This window comes from Mauremys mutica, chromosome 8 (genome assembly GCF_020497125.1).
Source record: "Mauremys mutica isolate MM-2020 ecotype Southern chromosome 8, ASM2049712v1, whole genome shotgun sequence".
Taxonomy (NCBI): Eukaryota; Metazoa; Chordata; order Testudines; family Geoemydidae; genus Mauremys; species Mauremys mutica.
In genome coordinates this window covers 24,100,287-24,119,481 of record NC_059079.1, presented here as the reverse complement: position 1 = coordinate 24,119,481, position 19,195 = coordinate 24,100,287, and the positions used below count along the sequence as shown (strand labels likewise).

The 19,195-nt window shown below is 42.9% G+C and overlaps 1 protein-coding gene across 5 annotated transcripts in view; it reads left to right on the top strand.

Annotated features, from left to right (window-relative positions):
- Window positions 1-19,195, top strand: part of PIGK (phosphatidylinositol glycan anchor biosynthesis class K) — a 140,288-nt gene that overhangs the window by 9,152 nt on the left and 111,941 nt on the right. For 3 of the 5 annotated variants that reach the window (XM_045028894.1, XM_045028893.1, XM_045028892.1), the window contains 2 exons: window positions 13,694-13,747; window positions 17,321-17,412. In XM_045028894.1, coding sequence (XP_044884829.1) covers window positions 13,694-13,747; window positions 17,321-17,412 — 146 coding nt within the window. Of the gene's footprint in view, window positions 1-9,635; window positions 9,801-13,693; window positions 13,748-17,320; window positions 17,413-19,195 lie in introns of those variants that run through there. The other 2 variants (XM_045028896.1, XM_045028891.1) reach the window with 2 other exon arrangements.

The window sequence follows — 19,195 nt, the reverse complement described above, 5'->3', positions numbered from 1 at the left end:
GTCAGCTGGGAAGAGGCTATGTGAACTGTCCACAGATGCCAACTTTCCAAAGTGCTGGGGGGTGCTCGACCCCCAGCTCTGCCCCAGGCCTCACCCCCACTCCCCTCCACCCCCAAGGCCCCATCCCTGCCCCACCTCTTCCCGCCTCCACTCCACCTCCGCCCTGCCTCTCCCTGCCCAGTTCTGCAGCATGCCGCATTCTTGCTCCTCCCCCGTCCTCCTCAGAGCCTCCTGCATGCTGTGAAACAGCTGATTGTGGCAAGCAGGAGGCTTGGGGAGGGAGAGGGAGGCACTGATCCGTGGGGCCTGCCGGCGGGCCGGAGCCACTGGGAGGGGTAGGAGGAGCTGATGCGGGGGCTGATGGTGGGTCGGCACCTATGGAACTGTCCATGCTAAAAAAACAGGAAGAGGAACTTCAAAAATTCCCAGGCCTTTAAACAGAGGAGGGGTGCATACCTGTGTACCTTCAGGGCAGCCGAGTTCAAACTGGTGACCAGAGTGGTCATCATGAGCATTGCGGGACACCTCCTGGAGGCCAATTAGGGTGACATAAGCAAGTGCAGTGTCTACATTGATGCTGTGTTGTTCTAACTATGTCTCAAAAAGCGCTCTGGCTCTTGTCGGAGTGGTTTTATTATGTTGGCATAGCAGGGGAGTTACGTTGGTGGGAGGAGCATTTCAGTGTATACACCTCCAATGTTTTGTTGACAAAACTGTGTAGTGTAGATGAGGCCTTAGAGACACATACCTTCAACACCAGTGTCCTGCTCTGAAACTATTATGACCTCCTTCTGAATGATAGCAAAATGTCAGGACCTTGTCGGTTGGCTTCTGTTGGAGGAGAAATCAGTGACGCAGAATCTGGGCATATTCTAAGCATAATTTGCTTTATTTATATGGCCAGGGAGTTACTCTGCATCAAGAACTGACTCTCATGAAGAGTTTAAGGCAAAGAGCAAACTTTCCTCCTGCTTGCTCTGCTTCCACTCTCCCAAAGCAGCCTTTACACAAATATTCTTGCACAACCAAAAGTAACAACACAAGCATTTTTTCCAAGACCAAAAACTTGCTTGCATGCTAAAAACTTGAAGATGAGCTGTAACAGCACCACATGGTGACACCTGCTATCACAATATTATGCTGTAATTAGTAGTAATAAAGGCCTTGATGTGGCAGTTTCTTAAGGTGATCAGAGTAGTCTAAAGAAAAGATGGGCTAAGAATTACCTTTCTAACTGACTTGAAGCAGGCATGAGAGCTTTATAGGAATTTTAAAAGGAAATGCTATGATTCTTACATGTTTGTATTTAAAGAACACAGTGAAGTTCCTTTTCAAGGAAGAATTGGACAGGACCTCATGAGGTTATCTAGTCCAACCCCCTGCTTAAAGTAGGATTAATCTCCAGACAGATTTTTGCCCCACATCCCTAAATAGCCCCCTTAAAGATTGAACTCACAACCCTGACTTTAGCAAGCCAATGCTCAAACCAGTGAGCTATCTCTCACCCTAAAGCAGTTTACTTTAGTAAGGAAGGACACACCAACAAACAAGTACTTATTTTTTTAAGGGAAAACTATTTTTGAGCTATTATTCGTTTCATGTATTTTTGTTTCAGTCAATGTTTAGATGAAGGTTCCAAGTGCTTAATGTGACCTTATATCTAGAAAACCAAAAAAAGGATATTAATAACTAACCCATTGGTCCACATAAAAACAAGTATGATACACATTCACCTCTGATCTATGGTTCTGACATTACCTACTCAGAGAATATAAACAAGTTGACATTTTCCCCCCCATATTTCATCCTCTCACAATAGAATGAGCTTTATATGATATTAAAATGACTTCTAACCTCATGTCGTCTGAAAATGAAATATTGGATTGTTCCATGATACAGCATCAGGAAATCTATATTCTCTTGTTGATCTGCTGGGGATTTGAATGCATAATTACAGAAGAGAACTGATAGCAGGATAGAGCTCTGAATATATACTAAAAATAAATGTCAGCTGAATTTCATTTTCCTTCTCATTGCTTTATTCTATAGTTTACTGCTGACTCCAAACCTCACTGAAAATGAGATCAATATCATTTCATTTTGCAAATACCAGTTGAGACATTATTGTTTCATCTGGTTCCCAAGAATAAAGAGGGACCTTCAATTTATGGATGAACAACATGGTTCTTGTGTTTAAACCACTGTTCAAATCTTTAAAAATCTATTAAAAGGTACAGTTCAATAACTTTACTATAGAAGCAAGCTCTATTTAGGAGTTATTTTCCTTTTTCTGTGGGGGTTCTGAAGCATATAGACATGGGGAGTTGATCACTCTGTCCAATTTATTGGCTATTACCTAACCACCAATCTCTTTCCACCCAACAGAGGAATATGTGAAACATTCCACTATAATTAAAGAGGACACAGCTTATTACTTTAAGTGTAACATTATATTTTTAGGACTAAACACACAACTCCTAACTCACAAAATATATGTGCATGTGATCTTTTAGCTTGGAAGGTTTTCACCTTGGTCTGTTTTAGGTATTTGAGGAACTGTTCTATAGGCACCATTTTCAAATTATCTGGTTTCTAGCTGCATACACACACATGCTCACTTCGAGCTGTCTGTTGCAGTAAAATACATATATTAGAATGCTGAGGTAGTGGCATCTGTCCACTAATAAAAATTTGAAAAAATATAAAGAACTGGACTTTAACAACTGAATACAGGTAGTAGCAAGCTTTCTATACCAATATCCCTCCAGTCTGAACTGGAGGAAGAGTCTCAGGGTGGGATAATTCAGTTCTCACTCTCTTTGCTGAGCTATTAACCAGAGTATTTGGTTTATGCCAGTTGTGGTAGTGGTTTGTGTGATATGGTTACTTATCCATGGGGAGCTGAAGTGAATTAATCAAATAGCCATCAACTGGTATTAATTCTGATCACTACTAACCTGGTCTGGATTTGAACCAGAAATGTAGCAGTCTCTACATTTCATTAACAATTCTTAACCCAACTATTAGCCCCCCCTGACTCCACTCCCATGTTTTTTACTAAGCTGGGCCAACAGAAAGTAGGTTCTTCCTACAAATTCTTTATAAAATCTTATTTATAGTTGATAAAGTACTTGGCAATTGCAAAGGCATCTGGAAGCTTAAATGACTGATGGTTATAATTAAAAAAAACAAAAAACCATAAGCAGCTGTGGCAGAGAAACTACTGTAGCAAAGACAATAGTCATTATATGGCTGGGTACCCACATACATGTTGACATAATTGCACTCCAACGCCTAAGTTCTCATTTTAAAAAGATTGAGGGAATGCTCTACCATTTGGTTTCAAGTAAGGTAGTTAATGCTTATGCAAAAGATAAGGAGTTATTACAAAAATTTTTGGATATGGATAATTTTGTAGGAAAATAACATGCCTAGCCTAGCAGAAAAAAACAACAAATCTAAGGGCTTTACTCTGTAAAAATAATCAAGGGAGATGGGACTGTCAAAATCAATAAGAATTTAAGCATCTTAAGCAACTAACAAAAAGAGCTCCAGTACTAAAATGATTTGATAGTAACACAGACTTACAAAATTGTCTTCAGATGCATCCCAACGCTGCCTAGGAGTAGTTCTATTACAAAAGTATGGTGATCTTCGGAAACCAATTGCTTATGCATCTAGAGCAGTGGTGGGCAACCTGCAGCCCGTGGGATGCAGGCTGCCCACCACTGATCTAGAGCCACGTCAATAATGGAATGTCAGAATGCTCAAATAGAAAAAGATAGTTTGGCATTAGTTTTTGCATGCAAACTATTTCACATATTTATATATAGTAGAGAGAGATCATGAACCATTAGCTAATATTTCAAAAAGGAAAATGACAGGCATACTGCCTCAGTTACAAGGATTGGTTTTTTTAATTGTATCTGTATGATTTAAAATTAGAATATCAGCCATGCAAATCATTAACGGTTGCTGATACATTGGTTACATCATAAGCTCTAGAAAGAGTACCTGAAGAAGATGATGTGGTATATGTAGATATACTTAAAAATAATTCCTATATCAGCCTATAGGAGGAAATTTGACAAGCAACTAGGCAGGATGAGAATTTACAATAGATTATTACAGGCACTGAAAAAGGATATAATAAAAAATGCTACCAAAAGCCATATAATCATTTTATTCAAGATGTACCAGTAATTGAAGGAATTCCATTTAAAGGTAATATAGTAGCAATTCCTCTAGGACTAACAGCAGAGATGTTGAAATACATACATGAGGGACATTTTAGACATAGAAAAATATAAATGTAGAGCAAGGGAGGTTCTATATTGGCCACAAACAGTGGTGAGCTGAAGCAGGTTCCCACAGGTTCTCAAGAACCGGTTGCTAAAATTAGACCTCTGTAGAGAACTGGTTGTTAAAGGGCCAGGGGGTGGGCAAAGAACTCCAGTCCGCGGGCCGGACCATCTTGTTGCTCCCAGGATTCCCAGCTGGGGAGGCTGAGGCTCCCCCAGCCCTTCCCCCGCTTCCCCCCAGCTGCAGCGTGGCCAGCCGCCGGCACCAGCTGGGCAGCTCAGCTGAGCTCTGGAATCGTCCTGCTGCCACTTTTTGAATGGCCCAGCAAGGTGGGGGTGGGGGCTGCTGCAAGCTCCAGGGCTGGCCAGAGGGAAAGGGAGGGGGCAAGTGGGGCAATTGGCCCAGGCCCTGCAGGGGCCCCCGGCCCCACGAGAATCTTTCCCCCGGCCCCTCCCCCGCTCACCCCCCCCTTAAATCAGAACTTTTTATAGGGAACCGGTTGTTAAGATTTTGGCAGCTCATCACTGGCCACAAATGAACCAAAACATAAAGGACTATATAAAAATGTGATATAGGTTTTCTGAATAAGTACCAAATTGTTTAGACTGAGCATTTCTATGTTGAAATTATAAGACCTTGGTCTAAAATAAGTTTAGATCTATTTGAATATAAAGAACTAGGGCTGATTAAAAAAATTAATCACAATTATTCATGTGATTAAACAAATTAATCATGTGATTAATAGCACTGTTTAACAATAATAGAATACCATTTATTTAAATATTTTGGGATGTTTTCTACATCTTCAAATATATTGATTTCAATTACAACACAACACAAAGTGTACAGTGCTCACTTTATATTTTTTATTACAAATATTTGCACTGTAAAAAACAAAAGAAATCGTATTTTTCAATTCACCTAATTCAAGTACAGTAGTGCAATCTCTTTATCATGAAAGTTGAACTTACAAGTGTAGAATTAAAAAAATTGCACTAAAAAATAAAACAATGTAAAACTTTAGAGCCTAAAAGTCCACTCAGTTGTACTTCTTGTTCAGCCAATCATTCAGATAAACAAGTTTATTTACATTTGCAGGAGATAATGCTGCCCGCTTCTTGTTCACATCAGAAAGTGAGAACAGGCGTTTGCATGGCACTATTGTAGGTGGCATTGCAAGATATTTACATGCTAGATGTGCTAAAGGTTCATATGTACCTTCATGCTTCAACCACCATTCCAGAGAACATGCGTCCATGCTGATGACGAGTTCTGCTCGATAACAATCCAAAGCAGTGTGGACCGACACATGTTCATTTTAATCATCTGAGTCAGATACCACCAGTGGAAGGTTGTTTTTCTTTTTTGGTGGTTCAGGTTCTGTAGTTTCTGCATCGTAGGGTTGCTCTTTTAAGACTTAGGAAAGTATGCTCCACACCTCGTCCCTCTTAGATTTTGGACGGCACTTTAGATTCTTAAATCTTGGGTTCAGTACTGTAGCTATTTTTAGGAATCTACAGCAAAAGTGTTCTTAAAACAAACAATGTGCTGAATCATCATCTGAGACTACTATAATATGAGGGTTGGAGCAGTTAAGTTACCTCGACCCACAGTTATGTTGGGTCAGTTAGGCTTCCTGTGCCGAAGGTAAGGGCTGGTGTCAGTAGGGTACCCTGATTTGGGCTTAGGGCTGAGGCTAGTACCCCTGCCTAGCCTAAGGTTAGGGCTGGGGCAATTAGACTAAACCAACCTAGGGTTAGGGTTGGGACAGGTAGGGCTCTCTAGATGAAGTTTAAGATGGAGTTGTTACATTTCCCTGACCTAGGTTCAGGGCTGGGGCTGGTACCCCTCATCGCAGAGTTACTGAGTCTGGTATATACCCCAGCTTGTAACCAGCCTAGTCTATATCCAGCCACGCCAGTCTACTGCAGGAAGCTTGTACTTTCTCCAATGCTTTCAGCAGATATATGCAGAAACACCTGGCAGGCTTTTATTAGTTACCTGGCAAACAGAATCTGAAAGTTCTTATGTTACCTTAGAGAAGAAAAGGCTAAGACAGTTCAGGCTGTCAGAGCTCCATGAGTCATATTGCAGATTCCTTTATTCCCAGGTATGTGCACTGAACTGTAAGTGTGTCTACCCAGCATTCTGAAGCCCCCAGCCTGGGTCAACAGACTTGGGCTAGCAGGGCTCATGCTAGTGCTCTAAATATAGCTGTATGGACAGTGCTTCAAAGTTGTAGCTTAGGCTGGAGCTCTGCCTCTGAGGCCCACCCCCAGTCCACCCCACCTAGGCTTCATAGCCAAAACTCCAGCCTGAGCCACAACTTTGAAGCAGTCTGTATAGCTGTGGTGTTTAGATGTTGCTTTTGATTATTAGAACTGGGAGCACTGGCTGTTGGGAGTCTGAAAGGAGAGGGGAGGAGTTGAGGAGGCAAAGTGAGAGTTACAGAGGGTGCAGCAGCAGCTTGATAAAGAGGTTTCCATTTTAAAAATAAAGTCCTGTTGAAGTTTGTTAGTACCTTGCCTGGCTGATACAACAATAGCTGTTTTTAAAGCAGTAGACCCACTGTGGGCTCCAAAACACTGGCTGGACAGCCTCTGTGAGCTCATCTCTTAATAGAGCCATCTGACACGCTTTTGTTTTTGTTCTCTGGACACTATCATGCTGTGTTCTCACGTTCAGCTGCCTCTGCAGATAGCCATTGTCCCCGTAGTCTTCCTTTCAAAGGTGTTGATTCCTGCCCAGGCAGTCCTAGCAGCTATGTCTCAAATATTTAGCCTGATTTCCCATGTTTTAGGAAGAAAATTATTTCCCCCCCTCAATGGGTAGTGATGCCGAAATGATAGGAGGAGAATCATACAGATAGCTCATAACTGTGGGAAATTTTCTGCAATAATGTTAACACATCCCAGCCCAGCCTAGGCTCAGGGCTGGGGTACTTTGCCCCAACTCTAACCTTTGGTGGGGGAGGGCTTCTAGGTTATCATGGCCTATGGTTAGGCCTCACTTGGAGATTAGGGCTGGAGTTGGTAGGGTTCCTTCCCTGACCTAGTTTTAGGGATGGGGCTGGTACCCCTCCCCAGCCTAGGATTAGGGTTGAGGTTGGTAGGGCTCTCCTTTATAGGGTTGGGGTAGTTAGAGCTCTCCAACCTAGGGTTACAGTACCTGGGGTTCCCTGGCCCAGGAGTAGGGTTGGGGTAGTTAGGCCTCCTTTGCCCAGGGTTAGAGATGGAACAGGTAGAGCTCCCTGAGCCCCCACCTGAATCCTATGCCAGAGTGCTCCCCAGCCTATGGTTAGTGTTGGAGGCAGTTAGGCCTCCCTAGCCTAGGGGCAGGCTTTGGGGTGACAGTGCTTCCTAGCTTAGGGTGAGGGGAGGGGCAGTTAGTCCACTTCAGCCTGGGGTTAAGGTAGGGACAGCTAAGGCTCTGCAGCCTAGGGTTGGGCTGGAATCAGTAAGGCTCGCCAAACTATTATTATAGTTGGGGCAGTCAGGCCATCCTGACACAGAGTTAGGGTTTGGGGTTATTAGATCTCCACAGACTAGGACTGGGGTTAGTAGGGCTCCCTGGTGTACAGGTTAGTTTGGGCAGTTAGGGTTGGAGTTACATTTAGGATTGGGTCAGTTATGGGGGGCAGTTAAGCTCCCCAGCCTAGATTTAGGGCTTGGTCCAGTAGGGCTCCCTAGTTTATGATTAGGGCCTGTAAGGGTAGGTCTACTCTGCAGCTGGGAATGCGTCTCCCAGCCCAGGAAGACAGGCTCATGCTAGCAGGGCTCAACCCCTTAGACTTGAGAGTCCAAACTGCAGCCTGAGCTGCAAAGTCCACACTGCTAGTGTGAGTCTGTCTACCCAGGATGAGAGGGTTACTCCCAGCTGCAGTGTAGATATACCCTAGGGCTCCCCAGCCCAGGGTTAGGGATGGGGCAGTTAGTGCTCCTCAGCCTTGGTTAGTACTGGGAGCCAGTAAGGCTCTCTAGCCTAGCTTAGGACAGTTAGGGCACCGTGACCTTTGATTAGAGTTGGGAGCATTTATGGTTCCTTGGACTAGTGTTAAGACTGGGCAGTTAAAACTTCCTGCCTAATATTGTCCACTGGGCCCAATCTGTCAGGTGTGATCTAAAGCTACACAAAATGGGCAGCAGGTGTGTGCGGAAGGGGTTTGAATTTGGGTCTCCTACCTCCCAGGCACTAAATGCTGCAATATTGGTTATGTTTTGGGGGATGTGTCTCAATCTGTCCTTCTGAAGCTGTTCCACTGTGTATAAATCATTAAATATTGTTGGAGCCAGCTGAAATCTGGATCTCCCACCTTTGTGCTGTACCCACTGGGTACAGAGTTATTCCAGTTCTCTCACTGGCTCACTGACTACTTAAACATTTAAAGAGAGTGTAACAAATTCAAGAGGAGAGATTGAGGGAGTCAGGCCCTAGATTAACTCCTATCCTTGCGGTTATGGCACTCATATAGGAGATGGGAGACCTTAAATTCAGATCTACTTAGGTTTCTCACACTGTGGGTGACTGCGCTGACCAGAAGGCTGTTAGAGTGGCACTTTCTCCCTTTTTCCTGAAAAAGGACTGACCTGGTTTAACTCCAGAAGAGAGTGGTTGGGGATCCCAAACGAATATAGGCACCTAACTCCCTTTGAAGGGAGGAAGTGAGGCAGCCCCTTTTTCTTCAGCATTTCCTACTGGCTAATTTAGGCAGCTCTCTGCTCAGTTTGCTGGCTTTTGTGAATCCCATGTTTAGGCACCTCACTCTCTTCCCATGCATTGAATAGGGAGCTTAGGTGCCTACAATTTAGAGCTGTAAATTTCACTAGGTGGGTGCCAGGGCACCTAAACGTTAAGTGTAGCAACACTGATAATTGCAGTGCTTAAATCCCCCTTGTGAATCCCACCCCACAAATATGGCATTTCCTAATTCTTGAGTGCTTCACTCTGCAATCACGTTGTTTCTAGCGTGTGTGTAACACACCACACATACAGTGAGCGTTTAAAGGAGCTTTCCATTATATTCTTGTTTCGCTCTCTTGGGTCTCTAAATGAGTGTTCATTCCTCCACCAGGAACCATTTATTTCGTGTTACCTAGTGGCTAGGAGCCCTGATCTTAGACGGGGTCCCCAGTGCTACTATCTGTATTTACCCTGGATAAGTTTTTCCCGCCATTGCTGCCCGGGGGGGGAGAGCCAAGCAGCCGGGAGGAGCGGACCCCACCGCGGTACCTCAGCGCGCCCAGGCACAGGGCGAGGCAGCGAGCGGCTCTGCCGCAGCAAGCGCAGCCGCGGGGAGGCGGGGCGATGGGAGCAGGGAGGCTCGCCCAGGCGGCCCGGAGCTGCTTTACGGCGGCGTTGGGGACGCGTCCTCCCCGCCTCTTCCTGTTGTGAAGCCGGGTGCTATGGCCGCTGCCCTGCCTGCTCCCCGCTGGCTCCCGGCAGCCGCCGCCGCCCTGCTCTGGGCGTGCTGCGGGTCGGCAGCTCCTGATGGGATCCAGGTAGGGGAGCGCGATGGGCTGCCCAGCACCGCCCCTGGCCCCATGGGGGTGACTCGAGCGCCAGGCCCGTGGGCTGCGTCGGTGGACCTGCCCCTGCACTGACTCCACGCACGGGGGCGGCTGCCGTGCTGGGGAGGGATAAGCCTCTGCAGCCCCCACTGCAGCGTTGCAGAGAGGCCATAACCCTGCCCACCCCTTCCTCTCCCCCGTGCGTGTAAAGTTCTGCCGAACCCCGTCAGATCTGCCGCCTGCTTTCTGCGAGCCTGGAGCGTCCGATTTATTTGACAGGTTTCAGAGTAGCAGCCGTGTTAGTCTGTATCCGCAAAAAAAACAGGAGTACTTGTGGCACCTTAAAGACTAACAAATTTATTTTAGCATGAGCTTTCGTGAGCTAAAGCTCACTTCTTCGGATGCATAGAATGGAACACACAGACAGGAGATATTTATACATACAGAGAACATGAAAAGGTGGAAGTATGCATACCAACAGGCAGAGTCTAATCAATTGAGATGAGCTATCGTTTTTTTTCCTCCTGCTAACGATAGCTCATCTCAATTGATTAGACTCTGCCTGTTGGTATGCATACTTCCACCTTTTCATGTTCTCTGTATGTATAAATATCTCCTGTCTGTGTGTTCCATTCTATGCATCCGAAGAAGTGAGCTTTAGCTCACGAAAGCTCATGCTAAAATAAATTTGTTAGTCTTTAAGGTGCCACAAGTACTCCTGTTTTTTTTGCGATTTATTTGAGATTCTCTGTTTCTTGCTCTAAAATTCCTTTTAAACCTCTAGATACCTTGAGCTGCCCTCAACCCCTTCCAGCCCAAGCACTGAAGGATAATCCCTGGTTGTCTTGTTTTTCAGTACACCGCTACCCCAGTATAAAACGGGTTCACATACAAGGTGGTAAAGCTCTGACATGTTGCTCTGAGCAGTATGTTAAGGGTGCTAGGCTGGGGCCAAGCAGTTTGATAAGGGGCAGAGGGTCTTGGGGGCAGTCAGGGGCTCCCTCCCAGGGTCCCAGAGCGGCCTGGGGGATTAGCGGGGGGCCGGGAGCAGCCTGCCCTGTTTCCCTTGCCTGGGTCCCAGCCCAGTCGCTCGGGGGACAGGGCTTGGGGGAAGTGATCCTCCTGCACTCACTAGCAGCGGTGGAAGCGGAGTAGCCTGGCCCCAGCCCACTCCACTCCGCCAGCTCCCAGCCGCAGCGCTCCGCTTCCTGCCATAGGTGAGTACGGGGGCGTCCTTTCCCAACCGCCCCACACTCACCTGCGGCGGGAAGCGGAGCGCCGCAGCTGGGAGATGGCGGAGTGGAGCGGGCTGGGGCTGCGTTGCTCTGCTTCCCACCGCAGGTGAGTGCGGAGGGCGTCGTTTCCCCAACCTCCCCGCACTCACTGGCGGTGGGAAGTGGAGCAGCCCGACCCCAGCCAGCTCCATTCTGCCAGCTCCCAGCCGTGGCGCTCCACTTCCCGCCAGGCAGGTGAGTGCAGGACCTTCCCCAGCCGCCTCCCAGCGACACAGCTGGGGCTGGGGAAAGGAAAGTGGAGTGGACTGGGGCCGCGTCGCTCCACTTCCCGCTGCAGGTGAGTGTGAGGGGGGCATCCTTTCCCCAATCTCCACGCAGATAACCGGGGGCAAGAAGCAGACCGCCATGGCTGGGAGGTGGTGGAGTGGAGTGGGCTGGGGCCGGGCTGCTCTGCTTCCTGCTGCTGCCTGTGAGTGCCTGTGTGTGTGGGGGGGAGGTAGGGGTCGGAGCAGTCAGGGGACAGGGAGCAGGGGGGTTGGGTGGGGTCCCGGGGGTGATTAGGGATGGGGGTCACTGGAGAGGGTGGTCAGGGAACAAGGAACGGGGGGCCAAAGCAAGTTTGATATAACGCAGTCTTACCTATAACGCGGTGAGATTGTGTGTCTCCCGAGGGCCGCGTTATATTGGGGTAGAGGTGTATTTGCTTTCTTCTCCTATACCTGAGCTTGGAAATCCTCCCGGTTGACCAACTCTCACAGTATAAATACACATATTTATGTAAATGTACACGTTAAGCTTATAAAAAATGGAAATAACTGATTCTAAAGAACTAGAGGGCACCAAATGAAATTAATAGGCAGCAGGTTTAAAACAAACAAAAGGAAGTATTTCTTCACGCAACGCACAGTCAACTTGTGGAACTCTTTGCCAGAGGATGTGGTGAAGGCCAAACCCTATAACAGGGTTCAAAATGGAACTAGATTAATTCATGGCAGATAGGTCCATCAGTGGCTATTAGCCAGAATGGGCAGGGATGGTGTCCCTAGCCTCTGTTTGCCAGAAGCTGAGACTGAGTGACAGGGGATGGATCACTTGATAATAACCTGTTTGTTCATTCCTTCTGGGGCAGCCTGGCATTGGCCACTGTCTGAAGAAAGGATACTGGGCTAGATAGACCTTTTGTCTGACCCAGTATGGCTGTTCTTATATGCACTATGTCTTGTTTAAACTATGTAATAATTCTAAACAACTAATTAAGCTGCATCAAAATTAATTTTCATATTTGTTCGCATGCACCAATTCTCTTTGAATAGGAATATAATATCGGGAGGTGGTGGGTTGTTTTTGGGGTTTTTTTTTCTATCCTTTTGAGTTATTTGCCAGTTGGGGTTCTCAGTTTCCAGTAAACTGTTCTTGTTTGGTTAAACATACAGGAATAATATTGTTCACTTTTGTGATCAATCCAGATATATTATGATCAATTTGGGTATTTCTTGCATGTGAATTTTTCAGAGCTTCATGTTTTTATAAACTGAAGGAGTTAATCAAATATTGTCCCTTGATCAGGAATCATTACATTTTTGCTTTTTTCATATTTCAGTAATTATACCTTTTTACATACTGCTCACTTTAAATCCAGATATGATGTTTATAGTCTAACATGAATCCCATATTAACATTTTGATAAAGCAGAAAACTTCACTGTCAAATGATTTCTATAATGCACAGTTAACAAGATTAATAAAATGTGACAAAATAGCTAATGGAAATAAGATCAAATATTTTAAATACACAGATTTTAGAACCTTATAAAGTTACCATTCAGAGCTGCAAAGAAGAGCTCCGTGTAGCTCAAAAGTTTGTCTCATTCAGCTACAGAAGTTCATTCACCCACCTTGTCACTCTGATATTCTGGGACCAACAGAGCTACAACAACACTGCATAAAGCTGTTTTCATTGTTTATTAATCATTATACTTGTGTTTCTATGTTAGAAGATCCAACATAATCTGGTCTTTACTTTAAACCTGATTTAAATGTGTGGGGTCTTTTATTTTCCTATCTGGTATTCTTTAAGGGAGTGGGGATAGTGAAAGAAAAAACTTCACCAAGGCTCTTCACTTTAAGGAAGCATTTCATCTGTTCCTGTTTAACACCTGATTAGAGGCTTGTAAATGGAAAGATTCTGGGATTTTAATCTTTCCCAGATATTGCCCTCTTGGACAGAGTGCAATGTTTCTTTTTCATTCCATTTCTCCCTATCCTAGTTTGCTGCTTCTCTCCTTCCATCACCACCACCACCACTCTGAAGTTCACTGGTTTTCTTTTCATTGCCAGCCAAGTGTTTCTTGATGTGATACCAAGCTTTGATACGGAGTTTGTGAGAGAACCAGATTACTTGTCTGATTTTAATGTGGACAGAATAGCCCAAACAGAATATAGAATGCATCCTTTTCTCAGGCATCAGGAGGGGTATTATAAACCAGAATAAGTCATGTTTTCTGTTTAGCTGGTTTAAGGTTTTAATTGCACATGACATTAACATTTTATATTTTGTAGAACCAACCACAAAAAAAAAAGTGCTGTATTGTAGTTTTTTTCCTAAGTTTTTTTTCTACACACATGTTCCAATATTGTTTGTCTCTTGCAGGACCAAGCAGAACAGTTTTTTAGAAGTGGGCATACAAATAACTGGGCAGTTTTGGTAAGTATTTTGTATTCAATCTTAAATAAAACACTGATCCTGCAGTTGTTGCATGCTGGTGCCATGGCAGTCTACCCATATGCAGCAAGTTGCAAGATCAAGACCTGGAAGTAAATAGTATGACTTTGAGTTATCCCTGCCGGTTTGCTATACTACATTACCATTATCTCGTCTGCATAACTTAATTACAAGCATCCAGAACATTAATGCACATTTGAAGTATTTATAAAATTAAAGTTACAATTAGAATGAAAACAAATGATTATGCTGTATATTATTACAGTTATGTTGTTGTTTTTAAACATTTGCTTGGTTAGGAAGGTACAACATCTTTCTAATTTTTGTTTGTTTGTTATGAAACTTGCTAACTTCTGACAACAAAGTTTCTTCTTTTTTTTATTCTAATCTCCTAAAATACTTAAGATAAGAAATACTAGTCTTAATTTTTTTTATCTGGGTAACTTCAGACTGTATTACTCCATCAGTTTTTAATCAGGCTTTCTGAGCATAATGACTAATGATCAGTTCTAAAATATTATGTGAGCAGTCAGACATGACACAGTGTTTTTTCTAAGTATTAAAATTTAGCAAAATGAAAGAATTCAAGAAAAGACAATTGGATAATTGAAATAATAGTAATCATTCTCTTATTCCCTAATGCACAAACTTAAAATTATTAACATTAAATACCTGTTTCTATTTTAATGTTAAAAGCAAGCAGAGAGTGAAAATACAATTTTCTTTGGTCAGAGCAATACACTTGATACAAACTGGTAATAATAAGGGAAGTAGAAAGTTCTTGGTGCTGAAGGTAAAGAGAGACCTGCTTTCTATCCTGGTCTTTGCCGCTGATTTCCTGTGTGACCCTGAGGAAGTTACTTGTGGCCAGACTGTATTCCTTGCTCTCCCAAATTGCCCAGAAATTTAGGTTCTGGCCTCATGCCATCTGTGCCTCATTTTCTCCATTTATAAAATAGGAGCGATAACAGCATTTGTGAGGTATAAAATAAATGAATTAAAGTACTTGGAGGTTCACAGAAGAAAAATGCCATAGAAGTCGAGACTATTATTACTATTTTTTTTATTATCTAAGTCTTTGTACTGTGCTTGTCACTGATAACTATATAAACAAAACTCACGAGCTTGATATTCAAAAGCCTATTTAACAGTCTGCTCTCTCTCTCTCTCTATTTTGCCTAAATAGAAAAGCAACTTAAAATCATGTCTTCAAAAGATGCTCCTTTAATTGATCATCTCCTATCTCAAATACTTATTTTTAAAGATGTTTTTTAAGCTAAATATTTTGCCTCCTGGCTAGTGTATTTTGTTAATCTGTACTTATTGCAGGATCTTATTCAATTGAGGCTGGGCAATTTTTTCTATCTGATCATAGAATATTTTGAATATTAGGGTTGGAAGAGATCTCAGGAGGTCATCTAGTCCAATCCCCTGCTTAAAGCAGGACCAACACCAACTAAATCATCCCAGCCAAGGCTTTCTGAGAGCTGTTCTAGTAGTTTTAACCTAACAAATGTCTCCTGTGTTGGTCAGCCTTCCAAGGACACTTACTGCTGTGCTAAACAGCAGCTACTCTCATGGTTCTCACTGGTTGTTCTGGAGGCAGCTTGAGCCTGGTTAGAAGCTACAGCCTTAGTTCACAATTCAGAAAGGGCCTGGGGTCATAATTCAACAAAGCAATTAAATATGCTTAACTTTAAGTAGGTTTGGTAAAATGTTGTATGATCTGGTCCTCTCTTGTGGGTTGGCACAAGCCGGCAAAGTCCTGAAATGGTGACACAGGCATGAGCTAGGTAAATAACAGAACATGTGTTTTATTACTGGAACAGGTTACAGAAGCAGCTCTCCTCCTGTTGGTGATAGTGCCGACACTCAAAACCCTGCACCTTCCCCTCCCCCTCCTCTCAGTATTATGTCCTGGGTCCTCCTCTGGGAGGAGCCACACCCTTTCGGGGCTGTTGTCTGTGTGCATTACACATCAGACCCAGCCAGCATAGTAACTCTATTATAATGCTAAAAGCTTTTAAGTGACTTAGGAGCCTAACTCGCAGTCAAGGGGAATTGCCTGCCTAACTCCATTAGGCCTCTTTAAAAAGCCTCGCTTTAAAAACCAGCTAGGCAGGACAGGAATTTCCCAGGAAGCTGAGGAAGGCAAGAGGTAGGAGTCTTACGATTCTCACTGAAAATTAAGTTGTTTAATTTTTCATGAGCCAGGTTCAGAGTGAAAAGGATACAAAGCAAAACTTTTAAATTGGTGTCTACATCTAGTCAACTTTTAAAAACGAATCATAGGTACTATACCTGCCCCCCAGATCCTCCCCTGCTCCTTCTGTGTGGCTGTACAGTCCTGTTTTCTTCTATTTTAAAATTTTATCTTTCCTCTTCTGATCAAAACAAAACAAACCTGGCTATAAAGGCAACGAGGAGTCTGGTGGCATGGCTCCATGCATCTGAAAAAGTGGGTTTATACCCATGAAAGCTTAAGCCCAAATAAATGTAGTGTTTAAGGTGCCACCAGACTCCTCATTGTTTTTGTGGATACAGATTAACACGGCTTCCCCTCTGATACTGGGCTATAAAGGGAAAACTGCCAGTGACTGTACAGAAAATGCTATGTGATGCTCAGCGGAAGTATAGTTCTTTTTTCTAATCTGAGTTGTGTTAAATTTAGGTGTAATTTGTAAAAATGGTAAGTGAAATATCTTCAGACAAATGATTTTTTTTAAGTTTTAAGCCTGTGATTTATGATTTTTGATTCAGTTCTCATGCCTCTGTTACAGAGGTTTGGAGGATTGAGCTCGCTTACAGGTTTTAATATTGCTCTGTACATCTGAAATATTCTTTCCATCTATCATAGTATCTAGGCCATGAGTATTCATATTTAGTCATTGTCTGTTTGAAGGCTATATAATACAATTATTGCTTCTTAATCAGTTTCTGAAAGTTACTTCTGACACTCTCCTTGTAGTTACTTGCTTACTTGTATTTAAACAAACTGACACATTGGTTGGAAATGGGCCCCCGTACTGGAATCTGAACATTCCTACATTGTTTGAGAGTTTGTAGTCAAACTCTGTGGGTGGGCCCAACTCTAATGTTGTTATAGTTGACTCCCTAAAAACCAGACATCCCTAGCAAAAGTTCCCTTCTTTCTACCTGTGGACCTTGTGTTCATTTGCTTACACTTTACCGCAACAGGGCAATCATAGAAATTAGAAATGGATAAGACATTAAATAATCTAGCTAATCCACTTGCAGTACTGGATTATTCCCTACGGTACTTTTTTTTTTTTATTAGTACTTTATCCAGTTTTAAATGAAAGTTTTCTCCATGGCTCAATACGTTAACATTTATTTTCAAAATATGAAAAAGCTTTCTCTGTAGAGAAGGTGTGTGTTACTTATGGCATTGATTTCTTGCAGTTGCTAGGCACTGATTGCCGGGTGACAAGTTTTTTGCCATCTCAGCAATCAATATCCATTGATGCATATACTAATTCAGAATGCATTTCTTACATCTTCTAATATGCATTTATTTCTTTTTAACTCTTAAAGGTATGTACATCTCGCTTCTGGTTTAACTACCGTCATGTGGCAAATACGCTTTCAGTTTACAGAAGCGTCAAGAGACTAGGCATTCCTGATAGGTAAGAGAATCTTGAAGAGAACAATTGTTTAAACTTGGATATTAAAGGAAAAGTTCAGTCTCATCTTCTGAAACAAGACTAAAATGCTGGTCTCTTCCTTTCATAAGCAAGTAAAAGGTAGAGAGCACAGACTTAATTACGTTAATTTACTGAAAATTGGAACAATATTATTTCAAAGGAGAACGAAAAAAATATGTACCATGATGCTTCCAAACAAAAACGGGAGAATTAGATGAAATGATGTGATACTCACCAATCACTAAATTGCTCTGCTAATTAATTTGGTGAATGCACAATGTGAGAAAATTGGTAAAATGTATTCAGAATTGATAGTGCAACTCTTTGACATGTACCTGTTACTGTATTGCAACTTCATGTCTAACATAACTAATGTCTTTTTAATATGCCTTTTGATTAGAGAACACTTCATTTAATGAGCAAGACTAAATACAGCATGAGTACAGTGCTTCAGCTAAATCAAGGGCGCACAATTAGAATAAGGACCTCTAAATAACTGGCGTCTAACAAAGAAGCTCCTGCATGTCACAAGCTATATTAAACAAAAGACATTTTGTCTGGGAGTTTCAAAGGAGCCAGGAGCCTTTTCTGTATGCATAAATTGTACTGCTTTAACTACACCAGGATAGTGAAAAATGGCACAAACTCCATAGTGTGGATGCAATTATATCAGTATGAAGGTTTCGTATGGGAAGGGGAATAAACAATAAGCCATCTTTATTCTGGTATAACTGCATCCACGCCCGGCTCGTACTGGTATTAACTGTTTTGGTAAATAGTTACCTTTGTACAAAAACTGTGCAGACCCATCCTAAGAGTGAGCTGCCCAAATACCATTGGATGTCAGTAGGAACTAGGTACCTAACTCCTTTGGCAATTCCAGTCTCATTTTTATGTTATGTCAGAATGAAAAAACTAGGAGGATCTTTACCATGGCAGATGCTGAAAAGGAAGCAGTTGTTTCATCATGAAAAAGCCAATATCACATTAAGTTAATAGCTCCCTATCTCATTAAAGTAATATCATGGTGAGACTATAATGCTGAGATCTATATTCCCTTTATAACACCGACAACTGTAGTGTTCTCTAAGAGCTCAGCCCAGGGTATCACAGGAATTGCTAATGTGTGAAGTGTGGAGGGATGTCTTCAGTGAGTATTCAGTAATGCCTTCTCATACTTTTTGGCCTTGTTTTTGTTTTGAATTTTAACCTGCTGATTGCTCTGTGATCTGTGGGCTACTGTTAAAATGCTGAAAGCTTAATCTTTCATTTGTGAGCATTCTTTTTTTGCTCGACTTTCCAAATAGCAGCTCTCTATGTTTAAAAATTGTGTTATGTTTTTATTTGCGTTGTCATGTGTCCAAACTGTGTTTGTGTTAATAAGCTCAAATTAGCCAAGGCCCACAGCATTGATGAGAGCTATTGGGGACTTGACAATACACACTTCTTTGAGGTAGCTAGGAGCATTGAAAGACTGAGCAAACCAGTCTTTCCTGTTTTGGTTGGATTTATATGCAAAGGTCTTAGATTGTTTTGTTTTAAAAAGCTCTTACTTTATATTGGCTCTTACCAGAACTTTTGTTCCCAAGGGACAGTGAGGACCAGATCCCCAGATGGTGTAAGGTGCTGTAGCTCCAGATCTGACCCTATCTTGTTAAACTACACAATCTAGATAAAATAACATGCATGCAATAACTGTTCTGGATGGGGTAGAATCAGGGCACTAATGTCATTAGAGACTAATGTCTTGCTCATCTAAGACTGT